The sequence below is a fragment of the Fundulus heteroclitus genome, chromosome 6 (assembly GCF_011125445.2).
Source record: "Fundulus heteroclitus isolate FHET01 chromosome 6, MU-UCD_Fhet_4.1, whole genome shotgun sequence".
NCBI classification, from domain to species: domain Eukaryota; kingdom Metazoa; phylum Chordata; class Actinopteri; order Cyprinodontiformes; family Fundulidae; genus Fundulus; species Fundulus heteroclitus.
In genome coordinates, this window is record NC_046366.1 from 28,572,972 (window position 1) to 28,594,641 (window position 21,670).

The 21,670-nt window shown below is 39.1% G+C and overlaps 1 protein-coding gene across 6 annotated transcripts in view; it reads right to left on the reverse strand.

Moving 5' to 3' along the window:
* The window catches only part of LOC105932247 (piezo-type mechanosensitive ion channel component 2), a 148,437-nt gene that overhangs the window by 8,192 nt on the left and 118,575 nt on the right, over positions 1-21,670 (reverse strand). For 4 of the 6 annotated variants that reach the window (XM_021320871.2, XM_021320868.2, XM_021320870.2 and 1 more), the window contains 17 exons: positions 20,782-20,885; positions 20,088-20,186; positions 17,918-18,038; positions 15,948-16,028; positions 15,622-15,788; positions 14,571-14,764; positions 13,064-13,237; positions 12,228-12,878; positions 10,428-10,686; positions 10,098-10,277; positions 7,926-8,244; positions 7,354-7,486; positions 6,739-6,886; positions 5,131-5,342; positions 4,522-4,680; positions 1,541-1,688; positions 1,137-1,325 (listed from right to left, as the gene is read on the reverse strand). In XM_021320871.2, coding sequence (XP_021176546.2) covers positions 1,137-1,325; positions 1,541-1,688; positions 4,522-4,680; positions 5,131-5,342; positions 6,739-6,886; positions 7,354-7,486; positions 7,926-8,244; positions 10,098-10,277; positions 10,428-10,686; positions 12,228-12,878; positions 13,064-13,237; positions 14,571-14,764; positions 15,622-15,788; positions 15,948-16,028; positions 17,918-18,038; positions 20,088-20,186; positions 20,782-20,885 — 3,338 coding nt within the window. The remainder of the gene's footprint in view (positions 1-1,136; positions 1,326-1,540; positions 1,689-4,521; positions 4,681-5,130; positions 5,343-6,738; positions 6,887-7,353; positions 7,487-7,925; positions 8,245-10,097; positions 10,278-10,427; positions 10,687-12,227; positions 12,879-13,063; positions 13,238-14,570; positions 14,765-15,621; positions 15,789-15,947; positions 16,029-17,917; positions 18,039-20,087; positions 20,187-20,781; positions 20,886-21,670) is intronic. The other 2 variants (XM_021320869.2, XM_021320874.2) reach the window with 2 other exon arrangements.

The window sequence follows — 21,670 nt, forward strand, 5'->3', positions numbered from 1 at the left end:
TGTTTATGCAATGCCAGCTTTGGAAGAATCTGGGCCTCTGGTCACATCCCAAGGACAACACAGGTAAACATGTGTAAAAGGCCTAGCTGGTAATACTTTGTGTATGCTCTTTTTGGCAGTGCATGGTCTGCTGGGTAATTTTAAACCATACAAAGAGAGGGATCTTTGACTTCTGTTCTCTGCATAATCTGCACTGGGACTGCAATGGAAGAAGGTTGATTTTGTGTCTTGTGAACCTTTTCTTTTTTCTGATTTGGTACATTTTTGGATTTAATTATGCTTTTTATTTTATTTTTTCTTGCAGAGGAAACCAGTTTTATTTTAATTTCAAGGAGTTCATCAGAAACAGGTCCACAGTATCACAGATACTCTGCTATACTTAAAAACACCTTGCTGCCAATATTTATTTAAATTAATTTCATTCATATAGCACCAATTCACAACACATGTCATCTCAAGGCAGTTTACGAAGTAAATTTTATTAAATCATCCAGAAGGACTGGTTAAAAGTTTCTATCTAAGGAACCACAAGAAGATTGCATCAAGATGTTTTTGATAAGCTGCATTCACTCCCCCTGAAAGAGCGTAGAGCCACAGTGGGCAGGCGTCTGCATTGTTGATGGCTTTGCAGCAATCCCTCATACTGAGCATGCATGAAGAGACAGTGGAGAGGAAAACTCCCCTTTAACAGGAATGAAAACCTCCAGCAGAACCAGACTCAGTGTGAACATTTGGTGCACAAGTCTACCACTGAGTCATTTGGTGCCTGAAAAAAAGCTTAATATTAGCATCTTTAACCAAAGCATTTGGTTTCAGGTGAAGTCTCACTGAACATTTAGCCAGTCCCCACGCGTTTAAATTTGGGATCGTAGGTAATAAAAGTCATTTTTTTTAAAGCTCCAATAACATCCTTTTCACTGTTGTTGATGGCAGGATAAACTTGGGTCCTTGCCAGGCTTTGTTTGTCTTAGTTCTAGTCGTTTTTAAACTTTTTAACTATTGCTCTGACTGCAGATGTGATAAGTTTGAGCAGGTAGCTGTCTGCTGGGCAAAGGATCATATTGTGGGTGTTTTTTTTTTTATCTCAGTGGAGCCATTTGCAGCATGTGATTTGATAGAAAAAAATAAATCTCTACCTGAAAGCCAGCCAGGGTGATTTTAACCGATACGTCCAGGGGAGCGTTGACGACCCCAGCCACAGATTTAACCAGCGACATAAAGAGAAGCGGGAACCAGACGATACAGATGAGCAGAACCACAATCATTCCTCCCATCCCGTATTTCACCACCTTCTTTTTCTTCTGGCCACGCGGCTGAGGGTATCTCTGCAGAGGGATATATTTTTTTTTTTTTATGTTTTATGCATTCTCTTTGTTAAAACTACATCAGTAAAATAATCAGAGAACAGAGATATAACTGTCAAAAATTTATATATTCACATATTTCAGAAAAGAAATTCTTGCATGACAGAAACTGCTTGGAAAGTTGAGTGGAAGGAAGAACTGTTAGAACTGTGCAAAAGTGATAGGAATAGCCACACCTTCTCAGATTCTCTCCAACATTTGAGGATGAAAATGTGAGCATATATGTCCTCCACGCAGATCCAGCTGGACAAGGACAAGGAGGTGTCGGTCCAAACCCAGTCCATTACTGCTCGCAGCTCCGTCAGAAACGGTACCAAGCGGAAACTGAAAAAGAAAAAAGAAAAACTTTGCTCAGGAATTTGTCTATTTTACAGGGAACAGGAGAAGGCTGTTAAATTCGGCTTAACATCAATGTCTTCGGGGCTTATAAAAATGACGACCCTTTCAGTTATTAACAAATGATCCCCAAAAAAAGTTAAAACTAAGAAGGAAAGCTACAATTTGCATGTAATTCAGTCCTCATGCACCCCCGGGATGAAGATGTCATCAAACTACTTTATAAGGAGTGGCTGGATACTGGACGAGCACCGGAAGGCATAAAGAAGAACTTCATGAGGGGAGTGATACAGTTTTCAGTCGGCTGCTCGACCCTCCAGTAGTCAACTTACTCAGAGGATGCTTCGCAGTTACATAATCCAGTTTCACCTGCAGCTTGATAAGGTTCTAGGTGTGTGTTTGCATTGGGTGTGTACAATCATGTTGGATGAAAGCCTTTTCAATAGGGCTGGACAATATAGTAAAAACGCATATCAATAAAATAGAAATCATATTGATCAATATCGATAATTATCAACAAATTCAAAACATGCATTTTAAGTGCAGCCCTGGACACACTGATCTCTATTATACACTGGAGTGCTAATCGCCGGCTGTTAGAACGAGTCGCTTTGAAGCCACCAGCCGCCATATTGGTACTCCCTATTTTCCCACAGTAACTAGGGAATATGTGCGCTACAGCATCGAATAACGAGGATTTTTTCATGTTCAGGGGGGCTTAAAACTTTTAAAATGTCAAATGCCATATACTTTTATGTTATGTTCTAAAACTATCAAGTACTGAGAAAGTCATGTGCTGAAAATATTTAGCATTTTATTTATTTAAAAATATATATATGACATTTATAAATATATAAATAACAATATACAAAAACATATATTTACATATATATATATACATATATACATAGATACATATACACATATATATACATAGATACATATACACATATACATATACATATATATATATATATAGATATACTATATAGATACTATATATATATATATATATATATATATATATATATTTAATATGAATAACATGTAAAATATTTCAGCATCTAATTTCCTAATAGTTGATAGTATTAGTACATCCACTGACTGTAGAATTACCTATGAAACGTTTTCACACAGCCAGAAAACTGCTTGTTGTTGCAACCAAATCCTGTGGGATTCTGTGAGAGTAGGGAGTAGCAAGATGGCGGCCAGTGACTTCAGTTTTTCGGCAAAATCAGCACTCCAGTGTATTATATAGCTCAGTGCCTGGACATTTATGCTGTTGCTTAGTGACCAATATTTAGATACAGAACACACAAACACTGAATTCAAACTCAACCCTTTATTCAACCAACTTTTAACAAAAACTACAAATATTTAAAAAAAGAGAAAGAACATGTGCTCTCTGAACTCTCTGAAGGGGGTGGGGCTTGGTGACGGTGCGTTCCTGGTCTGTTTAGTGATTGGTTGGAAGGATGTCATGACTGTAATATTAACTTGCATGAATGCAAAAGGAAATAAAACTGTTCTTCTATTGAACTTTTTATTTACCTTTTTTTTCTATCGATAGATATATTTATTATTGAATTATCGTCCAGCCCTACTTTACATAGAATAGAGGGTTATTTTTCCACCAACCCGGTTCTAGAGCTAAAATGTTCACGCGGCCAAAGGCTTTGGTTCTGACGCTGATGAACCGTTTCTATCTCAGCTCCAACTATGAGCTGGGCTAGAGGAAAGAACTGCTTTCATCAGGGGCTGGAGGTGGACTCAAGAAGACCAGCAACCAATCAATCATCCATAAATAACATTTCAGACTCAGCTCCTAGATAATGTCAGTCTTTTAAAATCTATCTAATTTATTACTCTTGGATCCAGCCCCAAGCAGCCTGAGTAACAAGTGTTTTCCAGCGCTGCTGGCAACGATCAGACCAGACGGCAGAGGGTTAGGGCTATTCCCACGTTTAAAAGAAAAAACGTTTTATTTTAGCTACCAATGTTGCCTCTAAAATGATAATTTTAGGGTTAGAGAACACTTCCAGGGCTCTGGGTGGCTCCGCTGGTAGAGCGGTTGTACCACTGCAAGGCTACAGTCCTCGACGTGGCTGTCCTGGGTCCTCGGACCCGGGCCCATTTGCTGCATGTCTTCATCTTTTCTCTCTATCCCTTCAAATTAATGTTTAATGAAAGGGTCACTCGTGCCAGAAAAGATTGAGCACTTTGGCCACAAGAGAAAGATTATTGCTTAGAGGAGTGCAGGTGAGGGTTGCAACTTTAAACTGTACAATCTGTCAAGCATGGTGGCGGCTGTGTCATGGTAGAGTGATCGTACCATTCAATACTGGTTTATTGAACAAAGTTGCTCCCAAAAAACGACTTATTAGGACAAATTGTCATTATTCTAACTTGGGGCATATTCATAGTAAAAAATTACAACACAATTAGAGAATTACTAGAGTAATGTGCTTTTAGTATATTACAGCAAATCAGAGGCACTGGCAGTCGATTCCACAGCAACAAAAGCAAACAAACATCCCACTGAGTCCCAGGCAAGAAGATAAATACTCCTGGTCTCAGCCACAAGGGCAAAAACAACATCTGGAGTCCAGGTGAGGCTTTTAAAAATAACAACACTGCACAAATTGTCAAGCACAGTGATGGCATGGTGATGATCTCATAGCCAGTGACACCGTTACTTATCATAGGAGACGTAGGATCCTCATGTAAACTACCTGGGTTCTGGTTCAGCAGCTAAAGCCCACCCCTACGTGTGCCTTTGAACCTGGTTGTCACAAGGGAAACACATCTGGTGTGAACTCACCCTTGAAACAGGAAGAGGTTGACATAATTGTAGCTCTTGGTGAGGAAGTTGCCCAGAACGCGTGTGGGATACCCGCAGCGGATCTGATAGGCTGACAGCCCAAAGTAGATGCACTTGACAAAATACCACATCTGGGCGACCGTGTTCTCACTGAAACGCCTACAGGAGAAACACAGCAGGAACACAGAGGTAAAAAGGTCAATAGATCTATCTATCTATCTATCTATCTATCTATCTATCTATCTATCTATCTATCTATCTATCTATCTATCTATCTACATACATACATACATACATACATATATATGCATACAGTTCTGATTTATTTTTGTCTTTCAATAATTTATTTCAACTGATCTTATTCCAGAATCAAATGATTGTAAAACAAGACTTTAATAAAAAAAAAAACTATATGACAATATGTTTGAATTTATTGTGGATTTCTTTGAATATCTTTCAGTATCCACATAGGCTCAAATGTTATGTCCGTCTTTCTGTCGATCAATCAGATAAAATCAATATATTGAAGTTGGTTGTTGTAGCAGGGCCAAACGTAAAATAATTCAAGGGGTTTAAAAACTTTCATTGGAAGAAAGATTACGCTCTTACTTCTCTGTGATGCCCGGCAGGATGAAGAACATCCAGAAGTGGATCCCAAAGACCAGGATGACCTGGAAGATGACCTTCCCCATGACGGTCTTTCTGAGGTAGAGGGCCCGGTCCACCACCATGGTGCCGAACTGGATCAGAACCATGACCAGGAAAGGTCCGGGGACCTGATCCTCCGACAGAGACGAAGTAATGTCCGCAGTCGAGTGTTTCTAAAAGGGGAGAAAAGGAGAACTTTGAAGGTTACTTTGGGCAGCGTGTGCCATATTTCTTGGATTCGGTTCAAGGTTTGGCCCTCCAAGGTCCCTGGACCTTGTTAGGGGTGGTATTAATTAACTACTAACAATTAATTAATACAATCTGATGTATATTAAATAATGAAAGAATTTAAATGCATAGGTGGTTTATGCAACAAATATTAAGGCTTAATTTCAGTGCTATTAACCAGGGGTGTCGATTAGAAGCATTGACCTCCGTATCAACTACAAAAAAGTGAAGTCTAAATTAAAAACAAGTCTCAATTACATTTCTTTAAGAAGTTGTAAGGTGTGCCACAATTGTGGTGCAGCTGACTTTGTTTTTAAAGGAGCTAATTTATGCCACTGAATAAATGTTAAAAGTTGGATATTTTATGAGTTTTTAGTGCAAGTAAATAATAATTTACACTCAGGTGTAGAGAAGTCTGGATAGTTCAGTTTACATATATTTGATATTGGAGTAAAATATTTGTTTGGTCATTTTACCAAGTGTATATTTCATGATATTTTTTTTAATATAAAAATAAACAATTTTAAACTAAACAGAGCAATCTTATTAGTTTAGTCTTTTTTTATTCTGTTGACACGCATTTAATTGCCTTTTTTTTTTTAAACACCCCATCATTGCAAATGACTTTTGTAGGGTTAGTTTTTGCATTCTCTTGTGCTGAAAGCCATTCAGAATTTCATGTGTTTTTGCATTTCACATGGTGAAGATGTATATTATTTTTCTGTTGCAAATCGACAAATTTTACAAAAAAAAGTTTGGGCAATACGTTAATAATTTTGTTGCAGCTTTTTCCACACCTGATTCACCCAAAATATTCCGATTTCTATTTCTGGAACAAACAAATATATAAAATGCTGTGAAACATGGAAACATGGTCCCTCTCTCACAGTGGTTTTAATGTATTTTAGGGCAAATGTTAATGGATTAGAAATCTCTGAATAAATATAATGTATACACTGCAAAAACAGAACTAGAAATAAGTACAATTTTCTTGAAATTAGTGTATTTGTCCTTGATTTGAGCAGGTAAATAAGTTTATCTGCCAATGGAAATAGTAATTTTACCCCTAAAATAAGATAATTACATATAATGCACTTAAAATAAGTTGATGGAGATGAGTTGTTCCTATTTTAAGTGCAAAAATCTTATTCCATTGGCGGATTATCTTATTTACCTGCTCAAATAAAGTACAAATACACTTGTTTCAAGAAACTTTTAACTTATTTTTAGTTCTGTTTTTGCAGTGTATTGACAACTTTATTTAAAACGACAAAAGCACAGTAGCAACCAGGTAGAGGAGAAAATAAAAGCACCCCAGAGGTTTAAATTAAAAAAACGTACTCCAAACGCCCAGAATCCGAACACAATGATGATGAAGTCGACGGTGTCGGCGAGGAACATCAGCACGTAGACGTCTGTGACAGCGCTGTACTCCGGGTGGATCAGGTTGTAGAAGAACTGCTTCATGGGGAGGTAGAGCTCCAAAAACCTGCAGGGGGCACAACAGATGTCATTAGTACGCGACACTAGTAGTTATCAGGTCTGAGAGCTTTAAAGCTCCTTTGTCAAATTCCTGTATTTCTCTGAGTGTCTAGGTTGAGAACTGTGGCCCGTTTTTTGATTAAAAAAATTTAAATAAGCGAAGAAAACATTGTTAGTGAGAGAAGCACAGCAGGACAAATTGGGGTTAACTCACTGTTCTAGGCATAAGGTCTCAGAAACCACTCACGCCGTCATGATTACATTTAGCAGAATAACAAGTGTTGATCGGCTGCTGTAGCACTTTACAAAAAAACGACACTGAGCGGCCTGACGGGAACGCTGTAATTAAAGATCTAAATTTAGACCCGTGAAAGGTTTTAGCAGGACAGAATACGTCTATTAGCCCATTCAATGAGAATATTCTAATCCGTGCTCTCATGTCAGTCTCCGTGAGGCCGGGCAGCTTCGTGGTACCGCTTTATGACGAAAGCTTTCGCTTTGAGGAGCTGCTCCCTCAGCTTCTCGATGATCATCTGTTTGCGGGTCTTCTGTTGGACGCTGGCCTGACTGCCGTCCTTGCGGCTGCTGTTGCGGGAACCCGTACTTCCTGTGGAAGCAATTTACATTTTGAGAGGTTAATGATCCGTGAGGAGACACTGAGACACAGATGCACCCTGGGAATCACTAGCACGGTGCTGAAAACAGTCAAAAACATCCGGAAAGCAAAGGGAGTAACATTTCTGTTCTTGTGCAAAGTGAAAACGTGTCAATATTTGACTTCATTTGGCTTTAAGCTTGCTGACTTTGCTCATGATTTGGAGGTTTTATTTCATCCTACAACCCCAATCAGCATTATATCTTTGGTTTCTTGTTGGTTTGTTGCTGTTTAGTGACTACAGCTGGTGTTAAGTATTCTTTTTTGACAATAGCGTCATGTTTCCATGATTTTCTAACATCCCTCAGCATTAACTTGAGTTGTTCCTTGACTGACTTTTAATGACAATCAATCTATAATAAAGTGGCATAAAAAAGACAACACAAGTCACCTCTCTTAGATCTTGCAGAAGAAATCCGAGATCGATAGGAAACATGTGAGCCTCCACTGGAGCTTTTTCGCCTCTGGTATGTCTGAGGCTGTGGGTAATGCACCTGGACCTGTCCCGAATCAATGGAGGTCCCAAAGGTCATGGACCTCAAGGTGTGATTGGAGCCTCTCCTCTCGTTGATCAGCGATGAGGCCGGCTCGGACTCCTTCTCGCTCTCCTCTTTGTCCCTCATCTCGTTCTCAGATTCGCTCTGACTCCGGCTCTGACGAGCAGCCTCTTTCCTCTCTTTGGGGTCGTCCTCGTCCCACAGACCGTGACACTGAGGAGGAGAACCACTAAATGAAGACAAGGAGAGCTACAGCATACAAAAATAACATTCAATGTAACAGCACACCAAATTAGCAATTTTTACACATAATAATGCTGCCTACAGCTGGTGTTAAGTATTCTTTAGACTAAAGGACTACAGGTCTACAGTATTTAAATTTAACCCATAAACTGTGAGAGTTTGCAAACTTTGCAGTTCTACTTGGTTCAAAGTGGCACTTTAATTTTGCCCCGGGCACAAAATTGCTAAATAATATAATAATTTATCATATTTATCATCTTTTATTCCGAACATACGTGAACGAGTCCAGATGAAGTCACTCTATTGTCTTCTGGTGTTTGCAGTTGTTATCTCCAAAGAAACATACAGCCATCTTTATCTTTATCAGATAATGCTGTATCAAACTTTAAAGACTCTGTCCCCCTTTTAATTTGAACTGTATCACAGAAATGCCTAGCAAAAGGCAGCAATGTTATTTTTTTACCTCTGCAAATTGATCGTTTTGTTGATGGTGTTACGTCCTCATTGTGTTTTGCATTAGACAACGTAGATACTTTGAAAAAGAAGGTGATTTTTCACAGGAAGCTCCCTGGTTTAATTCAGAGTTGCGTCTTTGAAGCACAACGTTAAGACATTGGAGAGAAAATGACGCTCTACACATCTAGATGAATCCAGTCTAATCTGAGAAAAACAGTATACTGTTGTATGAAAAGAGTAAGAACAGCAAATCTTTCATTATTAATAGATAAAAATAATCCAAGATTTCTCTTTAGTACAGTTGCCAAACTTATCCAGAGTCATAGCTCTGTTGATCCATCCATTCCCTTAGCTCTCAGCAGTAATGACTTTATGTCATAAATAAAAATCGATTGTATTACAAATAAAATCATTGGCATCCTCCCAAACACGATTACCTCGTCCTCAGTAAGTGAGGCAGCATAGGAGGAATCTTTAAAACCTGATCTGTGTTTGAACCGTTTAGGCGCAGAGCTTTTAGACTTTCTAAAAAATGTAACTTGATCTAAACCTCTACTTGTATGTTAGACCCAAACCCAACCAAGTTATTTAAGGAGGTATTCCCTTTGAACAATGCCCCCACTTTAAACATGATTAATCTATCTTTGGTAAATGGATATGCACAACAGGCTTTTAAAGTAGCTTTTATTAAACCTTTAGTTAAGAAACCTTCTCTTAATCAAGATGAGTTAATAAATTACAGACCTATATCTAATCTTCTTTTCTTTTCTAAAATTCCTGAGAAAGTAGTTGCTAATCATCTATGTGAACATTTACAAAGTAATGACCTACTTGAAGAGTTTCAGTCAGGCTTCAGAGCTCATCATAGCACTTAAACAGCTCTGGTGAAGGTCACTAATGATATTCTCATGGCTTCAGATAATGGACTTGTGTCTGTACTTGTCCTGTTAGATCTCAGTGCTGCATTCGATACAGTTGATCACAATATTCTCCTACAAAGACTTAATCATACTGTAGGGATTAAGGGAAAAGCAATAGGCTGGTTTAAATCTTATCTGTGTGACAGAGAAGAAGGCTTTAGGATGTCCAACAGTGACTAACGGGTGACAGGACAGTCTGAGGAGTGCGCAACAGAACAGTGTTGCCACCAGTGCAGAGCTTGCTCGAATCCATTAGCATGGACAAAACAGGGACTTTTGGACAACAACCTTGTGTTATAAGCAGAATAGTAGGTTTTTATTCTTCAACATTTGTGTCACTGCCCAGATCTTTGGCCATTACTGTAGGTCTTTATTTTTCCCAGTCCTTCTTTTTTTAACTAGCAACTGATTTGGGGGTTGGCATATATACATTTGCTGTTGTTGTACCTTCAGGATAGACCTGTGGAAGAACAGAGCCAGCAGCTGGACCAGGTCATAGTGGACGTATCCATCTTTTTTCTCTACACCAATGATGTTGGGAGGGTGAAATGGTTTATTCCTGCCTATCTTGTTCTGGTTGAAGGGGAAGAACCCAAACTGGAAGAAGTACTTGATGACAATGGTGACCTGAAGGGGAAACAAATGAGTGTATTTAAACTTCTTGTGATAAATACTAAGATAGGAAATGAATACTTCTACCCACTTGAGAAGATCTAGAAAACGAAATTAAAATGCAGCATTGTGAATATGCTGCCATCCCTCCACCTGTGCCTTTACCTCAGTGTAAATGATGGCGGTCATCCAGTAGCGCTTACTGGGCCGCGGCACTGACAGCATGGCCCAGAGGAAGATGGTGACGGGAAGGACCAGGGTGACGAAGGAGGCCGACACCATGTGGTTGATGATGATGACCAAATAGCAAACGAACTCCGAGTGGGCCACGAGCATGTTGTAGAGGGCGTAGCAGAACTGCAGGATCAGCGGCTGGGTTTGGTAGAAATGGTCAGACTGTTCCAGCTCCTCGTCATAGAACATCCTGAACACAGAAAGGTGGAAGTGAAAAAACCTGCAAACTTGGGTTCAGCTTCTGACAAATCAAACGTATTAACCCTATATGTACTCTGTCTGGCAAAGCTTACTACAGAGAGCTCTGGAAGTCAGACTAATGGTTAGTCCTCCAATACAAAAAGGACCCGATGCATACTGGTCAAAAGATGACAAATTAGAGGATCTGGGAGTCCTAAAGAGGCCCAACCAGAGCTCAGACTGATTAGAAACATATGCTATATTCACGCCGCAAGTCTTGATGCTCAATTACGATGTCTTGCTAAAATCTGATTTTATTCGTGGTCATTCATACTACTAATTAAATCTGACCGGCCTTAAAATTCTGTCTGAACAGTTCAAGACTCCAAAGCATGTGTTGATCACTGAAGTGGACGTCACAAAGCAGCAAACTGTTAACGGAAGTAATGACGGATGTAATTGCTGCTAGCAGAGTTCAATAAAGCTTTGTTAAAAAAAAAAAAAAACACAGATACCAGCGTCTCTGTAGTATGAGGTTGTTGCACAACGGGAGCCGACAATATTAAGACCACATCATAACAAGATGAAGAAAGGTAAGACATGACCGTTCTGACTGCAAACACAAAATATCTGATACGTATCCGATTTAGTACCATTAATGGAGGTGGCACCAATCGGAATTTGACCGTTCATAATGCCATGACAAAGATCGGATTTGGTTTGCATTTGCCTGCCGTGTGAATGCAGCCATAGACAAGGAGACTCAAGGTGCCAAGGGGGCTTGATTAAAATTAAATAATTATGTCAATATAATTTCTAAATTCCAATATTTTGCATAAATGTCTCAAAACATGTTTTTAGTTTGCATTATAAATTATATAGCGTAGATTCCTATTCTAAAAAAAATGGTACTCGTATGTGAGATCCAGATCAAGACTGTAACTTATGCTCGGTATGCTGAAATGCGCTGGCGAGAACCTTGCCGGTAACTTGCTAGCTTGTTATGCCAATTTACCCCATTCAACCTCTAAGGTAGGTTCCATGTTATTCAGCCTTTTGTGGATGCAACTGTGTAATTGAATAAGTTGCCTTACCAGATTAAATGTCAGTTTTTAGACTTGGATTTTGTGAAATAAATGCAATTTATGTTCTGGAGCGATTTATACTACGAAAAATATGGTATTGTGAAACAAAGTGGTAGTGGCATCATAGTGTGGGGGTGCTTTTCTTCAGCTAAAGACGGAGACGGAGGTTCTCCATCCAGCAGGAGAGCGACCACGGATGAACAGTCGGAGCTTTATGTTGCGAACATTTCAGTCTCTAGATGTGGAAAACTGCTACCCGTTTTAGCCAAATATGGTAAAACGTATCGACTTTGAGAAGGAGTGTATAAAAATGCATGGCACCATTCTCCGGTTTTTATTAATAAAAGATCTTAAAGACTATCTAATCTTCCTCACACTTAAGACTAATGCAGTAATAACGAATAAGTTAAATGGGGATGACTACTTCTGCAGCTTGTGTTGTTCAGTTTTTAGGAGCCGGGCTTACTTGTTGAGCAGCAGTTCGCTGGCTGTCAGCTCGGTGGTCATGGAGGGCAGCATGATGTCCGACCTGCTGTCTGAGCGGCTGTCGGACGTCATGACCATCCGCCTCCTCCTGTAAGAGTCGCTTTCGTCGTCGCTGACCTCCAGCCGGTCGAAGCTCACTGCCTTGCTGTAGCTTGGAGGCACTTCGGCATCCGACGTTTTGGAGGCATCTGTGTCGGGGGTGTAGAGCGTGACGGCCTGACCCTCTGACTGCATGAAGTCCTGCCGCCCTCCTCCATCTTCGCTCCCGCTGATTGAGTCGTTCTCCTGAGCGGAGGCGGCGGCGGCTTCTGATTCGTCCAGCCTAGCCGAGGGACCCTCATCTGGGCTCAAGGACTCAGATGGAGCACCCTCTTGTTCCAGGTCCTCTCTTACCTCCTCTCCCCCAACTTCCTCCCCTTCCCCCTGCTGCAGTTCCTCCTCATCGTCTTCAACACCTCCCCCCTCCTGCGGTTCTCCCTCCCCACACCGCGTCTCCTCTGCTTCCTGATCCCCGTCAAGCTGTTGGGATTCCAGCTGCTGCTTGTCTTCTCCTTGATCCTGCTCGTCCTCCGCCTCCTCGATGGTGTCTGTGGTGCCCTGACTGTAGATCATGACGCACTGAGTCGGCTCACTAAACAGCACAAAAAAATAACAAAAAAAACACAATTATACATAAATTCTTTCCCCAGAAAACAAAATATTTTAAATTAAACATTTATTTCTCAAGATAATAATGGATGAAGTTGATGAAAACGGTGATGAGATGCAGCGAACGTGTTTATGTGAGCGAGATGGAGCCTATAAGGGACGAAGCACCTGGATATGAAGCTGCTGCCGCTGTCCATGGACGAATTGGGCAGGTCCATGCTGTACATCTTCCGCAGGCTGGGCCTGGGACGCTGGCTGGTTTTGGGAATGTTCTCTGGCATCGCGTCCATGTCTTCCAGAGTGGACTGGCGGGAAAACAGGGTGGTGGCCTCCGTGAAGGCACTGACAGGCAGTGATGGGATGGGATGATGAGTAGCGGCAGGAAGGACAGACAATGTTGTTGATTAATGACACAAAAATGGAGTGAATGGACTTATTTAATGATGCTGAAAGGATAGTACTTATATTTCCCTCCAGATATGCCACTCATACTGGCCAGTGACGCAATATTATAAACATGTTTCTCACTAAAGACGCATAAAATACGTCAATATGGACATTATATGTTCAGCTTTCCCGTTTAACAGATTGCGTTTTCCAGAAACAACCCCATTAATCCAAACCTAATTTCATTGGGAACTGGTGTAACAAAATACCCAGTGGGTGGCGCTGCTATCAAAGCTGTCTCTCAATAAATCAATGCAAAAGGAGAAGTATTAAGGCTTAGGAACTATATTATATTATATAGTACAGTATATACAAATATATCACAAATTACTACTTATTATTAGTGTAAATAAATATAGAATTTCTTATGATTTGTCCATTACTAAAGTGAAAGTAAGTAATGTTTCTTGGTGAACTGCGTAATTCTTTAGTCTGAACCCATCTGAGTTAAATATTAAATGTTATACTTATTTTCTCCTTGTATCACATGTTTAAGATTTAAATTAAAACTCTGAACATGCTGGTTTCATGCACTGGATGAGATTAAACAATCAAAAATATTCTGGCATTCAGCAAATATAATTAATTCAGGTTTAGAAAATAAAAGAGTGAGAGAAAAGAGTTGCAGGACTTTTTATACATGACATGTAAAAGTCTAGTTTAAACTGAAAGGTTTTTAAAAAAGTTACGAAGCCTTAATACAGAGGAAAGCTTCAACTGATCAATCTACACAGGCAAAATAATAATAATAATAATAACAAAAAAAGTTCAAGTTAGATTTTGTTTTAAATCCTTTTTTTTCCATATGTGACAAGCCTACTATGAGAAAAAAATGTTAATAATCAGAATTTTGTTTTTTCAAAAAAATTAATTTATTTACCTTTGATGGCTTCCTTAGCATGTGAAGTATGACTGCAAAACTTAACTTATGTAATATTAAAATGTTTAATACTAAACATGTCCAAAACAGCCCACATGGTCCTAAAAACTGATTTAATTGTTAATAATTTGGATAAACAAAAAGATGTTCATCATCTGAATAAGTAATGTATATTATGTATGTATTATGTATGTAATAGCAAAGAAGTAAAGAAGTGGAAAGTTAAACAGGGTATAGTCTGGCCCAGATTTATTTCATGTAGAAAGTATTTTCTGTGGTTTTAGAGCATGTGATGAATGAGGTTCAGGGTGTGTATTAATGATCCATCCAGGATGGGGCTCCATGTACCTTGACATGCTGTCTCTGGAGGCCGTGGAGTCCTGGCTCTCCATGGGGTAACCTCGCCGTCTCTTCCGACCCTTTGTGGAGCCCGAGACCGAGCCGTCCTCGCTGAGCTGATCAATGCTGGCCTGCCTGGAGATGTTCAGCTTCATGGCCTTCTGGTAGTAGACATGGATGCTCTCTCTGGACGGCACATTGCCCTGGCAGGAACAAAGGAGTTTTACTTATAAATGATAATCATGATAAATCTTTGTGATCTCCAAACTAATGTTAATATCAGAAAAATAGAACTTGAGCAAAATACAAAAAAAAATACAAAAAAACGTTTTTTATAAGATTTCATTTTTCAAGAGGAAAAAAATCTATACAAATCCACTTGACCCTGTGTGAAAGTTTGATTACTCTCCTTGTTAAATCATGAAATAATTGTGATTAAGATAAGATAAGATAGGCTTTATTGATCTCACGTTGGAGAAATTCACTTGTCACATCGGCTCAGTAGTCAATAGTCAGAAGAAGGTGCCAAAAGTAGGATAAGGTGCATCGGTTATATACAGTGTGTCCTTGTTTATACAGTGGATCAAAAAAAAAAAGAAAGCAAATAATAAAAATATGAATAAATAATACAAAAGAGAATAAGGCAGAGGATGTCTTATGTACATTCACGGTGACTTATTACCTTATTTTTCAGTATAATTTCAATAGCAAAACTCAGGCCTATATTGTCAGAACTGGAGAATCAAGAGTTCACTTAAACATTACCTGCCTGACAACATGAAGCAGGCTAAATGATTATAAAATGCAACAAATTGTGCCCCAATCTACAAAAAGAATCTGGAAGTCTGGAAGGCTTAGAGGGGAATTACTTTTTCACCCAGATTGGCTTAGAATGCATTTTTTCCCTCTTAATAAATGAAATAATGAATTGAAAACTGCTTTTTGTGTTTTCCCGGGTTATCTTTGTCTGATATGAATAGGACATGAAGAAATCTTTGAGGCGACAAACTCATTTTCACAGCACTGTAGAAGCTGCTCAACAAAATCCAAAGTTGTGTACCTTTTTGACCTCACGCGTCAGCATGCAGCGCTCAATACGAAGCACCGTGGATATGTCGATGTACTCCCTGCACATGTCGTTCATCCAGTTGGTGAAGCTCTCGACCGTTGTCTGGAAGAGCACCCAGGTGAACTTTATGATGTTGAAGACCCGCTTGACGATGTTATCTACGTGCGAATCGGCAACACAAGCTACATTTTACTGTCATTCAAAAGTTGAAGAGATCTAATTAATCATTAGGCATCATAAACCAGGACTTGATTTGAACAGATTCAAATTCATCAAGAAAAACCTGGTGCTCTGGAGGAAAAAAAAAAAAACTCTACCTGGACCAGCAGGCTTCTTGTTGTCTTCTCCTTTTTCTTGGCCGTCAGACAGCTCCCCCACCTCTATTGCAACATGACCTGCTAAACAATAAAATAAATACCTCACGATGTCTGGAGCAGCAGAAAAAATAAACCCATTTCAAGCTTTTTCATTCGTTGATTGTATAAAGGTTACTTTTCTATATAAATTAGAGTTATTTTAATTAAAATGTAAAGTAATCATGGTATAGTGTAAATAACTCAACACGCAGCCATTAATCGCTATACCGCAGGTAGCAAAAGTGAGCACAGTCATATGGGAATATGTCCAAATTGTGACCAATTAGGCATTTTCCCTCCCTGGTGTCTTGTGACTTGTTAGTGCTACAAGTGGTGAAGAGTAAATGGGGAGCAGGTGTGTTAAATTTGGTGCTATCATTCAATGTCTGAAAAAAAAAAAAACATGTGTTTCTCTAACTAAAGATGGCTGAGGCCATAAGAAGATTGCCAACATCCAGAAGCTGAGCTGCAGCATGGTGGCCGAATCCACTCAGAAAAGGCCTCTCCACGTTCGACCAAAGACGTCGAGTGCACCTGCCCAAGGTCATACCCAGAGGCTGTCTTTGGAAAATAGACGTGTGAGTTCTTCCAGCAGTGCTGCAGAAATTTAAGCGGTATGGTGACAGCCTATCTGTGCTAACCCTGAATTAAGCTGCTCTGCATGGCTAACGTCCCAAAAGGAAGCCTCCTCTAAAGAAAACGCTCAAGAAATCCAACAAACAGTTCGCTCAAGTCAAGCAGACGAACGGCATGGATTATTGGAACCATGTCCTGCGGTCGGATGAGACCAAGAGAAACGTATTTGGGTCGGATGGTGTATGTGAGGAGAACAAAGAAAGTTGTTTTGTTGCCTACAGTCAAGCACGGCGGTGGGAGTGTCATGGTGTGGGGCTGTGAGATATTGAAGCAGAGCATCACCCCCTCCCTTTAGAAACATGCCCACAGGGCATTATTCCCACATGATAATGACCGCAAACCCACCTCCAAGACAACTGCTGCCTTGCTAAAGAGAGGGTAAAGGTGATGTACGGACCAAACATGTCTCCAGACCTAAATCCTGTTGAGTATCTGTGGGTGATCCTCAACCAGACGGTGGAGGAGCTTAAGTCTCTAACATCCACCAGAAGCCAGTGGCAACCTGTGAACTCCATGCTCAAGAGACTTAGGGCAGTGTTGGAAGAGTAATGATGGCCACACAAAATACTGACACGTTGGGCACAATTAGGACTTCTTTACTTACTGTACTCATTTTGTTGTCAGCAGGTTTAGACATTACACTGCAAAAACAGAACTTAAAATAAGTAAAATGTTCTTAAAATATGTGTATTTGTCCTTGATTTGAGCAGGTAAATAAGATGGTTTGCCAATGCAACAAGATTTTTGACTTTAAAATAGGAACAACTCATCTCCATCATCTTATTTCAAGTGCAGAATGTCTAATTATCTTATATTAGGGGTCAAAATAGTCATTCCATTGGCAAATAATCTTATTTACCTGCTCAAATCAAGGACAAATACACATATTTCAAGAACATTTTACTTATTTTAAGATCTGTTTTTGCAGTGTAATGTCTGTGTCTTGAGTTATACTGACTGGACAGTAAATGTATGCTGCTATGCAAGCTGAACACTGACTACTTTACATTGTATTGAAGTTTCATATCTTTAAGTTGTCCAATCAAAAGATATAATACAATGTTTACAAAAAAGCTGAAGGGTGTATTCACTTTTTTGTTTACTGTATATGACAACACTGACTGAAGGAGAAAGGCCAGGTGAGGCCTGCTAACGTTACATTTACCTGGCACCGTTTTTCACAGCGCAACAATAAAGCCTTGAGAGCTTTTTAAAGAGTTCTTATTGCTGCAAAAGTAGTTTTAATGCATTTAACGCAAATAATTACAGACTTAAGGATCTCATCAACTTCTTACCATCTTTCTTGCTTTTCCTGTTTCTCACTCTCTTTGTGTATTTCTTCCAAAACTTGCGTTTTTCTTTGGCCCGTGCCTTCAGGGCAGCTTTGGGGTCAGTGATCCAGGCCTGGTAAAGAAACTGCAGAATAGAGCAGAGCCGTTTAGTTAAACTCGAGGGGCCGTTGGGGTGGAAAGGAGATAAACCAAGGAGGAATGACAGGGAAGAAAATAAGAGACGGACACAAACACTGGGAGAAAACACTGCACAATTGTTTTAATTCATATCTGCTGGAAACAATGCAGAACTTTCTAAAACCTACACTGGAAATTTGCTTCACAAAGCCCACTACACTTATTGGCATCACGAGTAAATATTTCTAAAAAAAAGCCTTAAAATAAATTCATATTTTACTGTGCAGTATGAAAAAGGTTGAAAAACCAAACATTTAATTACAGGAAATTTATTTAGATGGAAAAATGTATTACTGATTACTGCAGCCCTAACAGCTAATATAAAACACATCCAAACATTTTTTTTAACTTATCCGTTACTCGGACCAGAGTGTCTTTGATATTTTACTTAGTAATGGATGTTTCCCTGGGGTATAAATTTGACGTGACACAGAAGCCTATTTCTTTTAGCCCCTTTTCAAAATGGGAAAGACACGAGAACAAAACATCCAAGTAATGCAGATATGTGTTGAGCTTTAAAATTTATCAGCATTTTTTTTTACATACAAAGAGCATTAATTTCTATTTTTTAATCAAATGGGAGTAATGACAAACATAGTTCAATAGAGACCTTTTATGACTAGTTAAACGGTAAATGGACTGGATCTACTGAGCACTCAGAGATCCGGTCCATTCACCAAGTCTAACAACATCTACATGTGGCAGGAGGAAGCTGGAATCAAACTCACAACCTTCAGAACACAAGACAACTATTCATACCATTGAGCTACAGTCGCCCCATTGTTTATCAGTATGTACTGTGAAGAGGATGATGATAAACCAGGTACATAATACTTGTCATCAGGTCTCTATTGCAACCATTAGATACCGTCTAAATGCCAAGAACCCTCGTAAATGTAAATGTAGAGTTTGCTAAAGACAAATACTGAGTCTCTGAGTAACAAACGATCCGCGTTTGAGATGTGAAACAAAGGATGAGCGTGAACTAGCATCCCATGGCCACCGTCAGCTAAGGTGGAGGATCTGTCATGCTGAGGGACTGTTTCTCTTCCAAAGACCCTACAAAACTAAAGTTCATAAAACTCTGATATATCAAAAGACAAGACATTAAAAGACAAGACAAAAGACATTAAAATCAGTTTGCCTCCGTCAGAAACACGCAATTAATAAATTTACTCAAGTGAACATTTATGTCGACCTGTCCAGGGTGTACCCTCGCCCATTGAATGCTGGAGATAGGCACCAGCACTCCTCGTGACCCCATGAAGGACCAGCGTGACAGAAAATGGATGGATGGATGGATGGATGGATGGATGTTCTATTTTCTTTTATTGTGGGAATATGTAACTATGGAAAAAGACGCATACAATTTATTTTAAGGCTTTTTTTCATCTTTTTCAGAGCTGCCAATAAATATGGAGGCTTCCGTTTATTTATTTATTTTTTTTAAAAGAAAATCATTTTTTTTCTGGCTGTAAAACAATAGTCATAATATATTAAACCTCAGGACAGGCTCAGTTGTTCAAGAAACCAATTATTAATTTGTGCATTATAAGATTTGTCTGGCTTACAATATATTTTATCTTATTTACAGGACTTTTTAGCGACCACATATTCAACCACTTGAATATAAACTAGATATGTAATGCAGAATGGAAAAGATGTATTTTTTGCAGGCTGTTTTCAAAGTTATTATACATTTATAAGAAGCAAAGTGACACACATGCCTTTATATTCATGAAGTGAAAAATGGTTGATTATGAGCTCTTGCAGTGTGTGCAGCAGACAACATAATTTTCTACGCATGCAAAACAGTTCATGCCAAAGTAACAGCATCCAGCACAAACACATTCCCACTCCTGCTCATATTTGACTTTTTTATTTGTCTGTTTCAATAAGGTTTACATCAAACATGAGCCGCAAACATCAGGAAACTGTGATGTTGGTTGTGAAAAGATCTGGTAGACATTCCCACAGCAAAGCAAGCAGTGAGTACCTTTCCTGCCTTGACTACATACTGCAACACAGTTTTAGGCAGCCTAATGATAGACTTAGGCAAAGCCAGAACAGCTGAGACAAACTTTCCAATCGCTCGCTAAAGGCAGAAGAAAGAGGGACATGGTTTAGTGGAGTTAGACTGCAGGTTGAAGGAAGAAGTCACCTGTGTGTGGAAACGGTGAAAATGAAAGTGAACACGTCAAATTGTGCATCAATTACTCAAACTGTGAATCTTAAATATGCAAATCCAAAACTTTTGGAAAACAAATACGAAGAAAATGCCATTAAAAAAAGATGGACACATTAATAACATTATATTAGTCAAAGTAAATAGCTCCTTTTTGCAGGTGGGTTTAGGAAAAGGTCAGACAAACAGTCTGCAGACTGGAGATCAAAACAGTGTCGACCTTCTTACATTCTTCATGCATGTGTTATGCTCTGTTTTATGTCTCCAAGTGGATAACACCTCAACAGAACAACATTAACTCACTATCAACATAAGAAAATACCCTTGTCATTTGTTTTTTAAAGAAGAAATATATTTGGAGTTTCATTTAGTTGCTACAGAAAATTCTGGAGGAAACAAAGTATATTTTCTCCTAATAATGATAAAATGATTAAATGTGAAACAGTAGAGATGAAAAAAAGAGCCTATATGATAATTTCTGAAACAAAAAAACGTGTTGATCCACCTGAAAAGCCGACTTCTTTGGTGGCTCTTCGTCTTTTTTCTCCTCCTCCTCCTCCTCTTCCTCGCTGTCAGTTTCAAATAAGTAATAATCTCCACTTCTAACCACTGAGGGGAGGAAGAGAAAATGTTTTTACATGAACTTGGAGGTCGTAGCCTATCATGTTTTTAAATCATAAAACATTGAAAAATAATAATCGGGATCAGAGAGACGCTGGATGGAAACAGGATGTATCAAAGTCAAAACACTCACCAATAAGATATACCATTTAAAAATAACAGAAACTACAATTTGTAACAGTGAAATACACTTATGGATTGACACAAGTAAAGGCTATGTAAAAAGAAAGTACATATCCCTTTCAATTCTAAACTTTAATGTATCAGCAAATAAAAATTTTATTTTACCAGGATCTAAAATTATTTAAATTTTACCCCAAGTGTAAAAACAAACAGAGAAACTAAGTACAACCTTATAATTCAATGGGATTTTAGAGGGAATGTGGGAAGCTAGGTGTTGCTAATCAGATGCAACAGCTCCTCTGTTAAAGGCGGCATATCATGCTTTTCAGATTTTCCTTTTCACATTGAATTAATTCAGCTGTGGTCCATATAAAGTAGAGCTGCAATGCTTTGGTCTGAATTTCTCATTAATTTACCACCTTTTTCCCCCGTGTTCTGAGAGCAACTCATTTTTGGTACTGTCTCTTTAAAGTTAACAGAGGCTCTTCACACATCTTGTTTTGGTCTGCAGACGGTGCGCAACACCCCAACCACAGGAGAAATTTTGCTTATTGGTCCTTTAATGTTCCTGGCAGGACAATTAGAAAGAGAGACTGAACAGGATGGGTTATCTTAAAGGGGTTGCCAAAAATAAACCCTCTTCTCTCTAA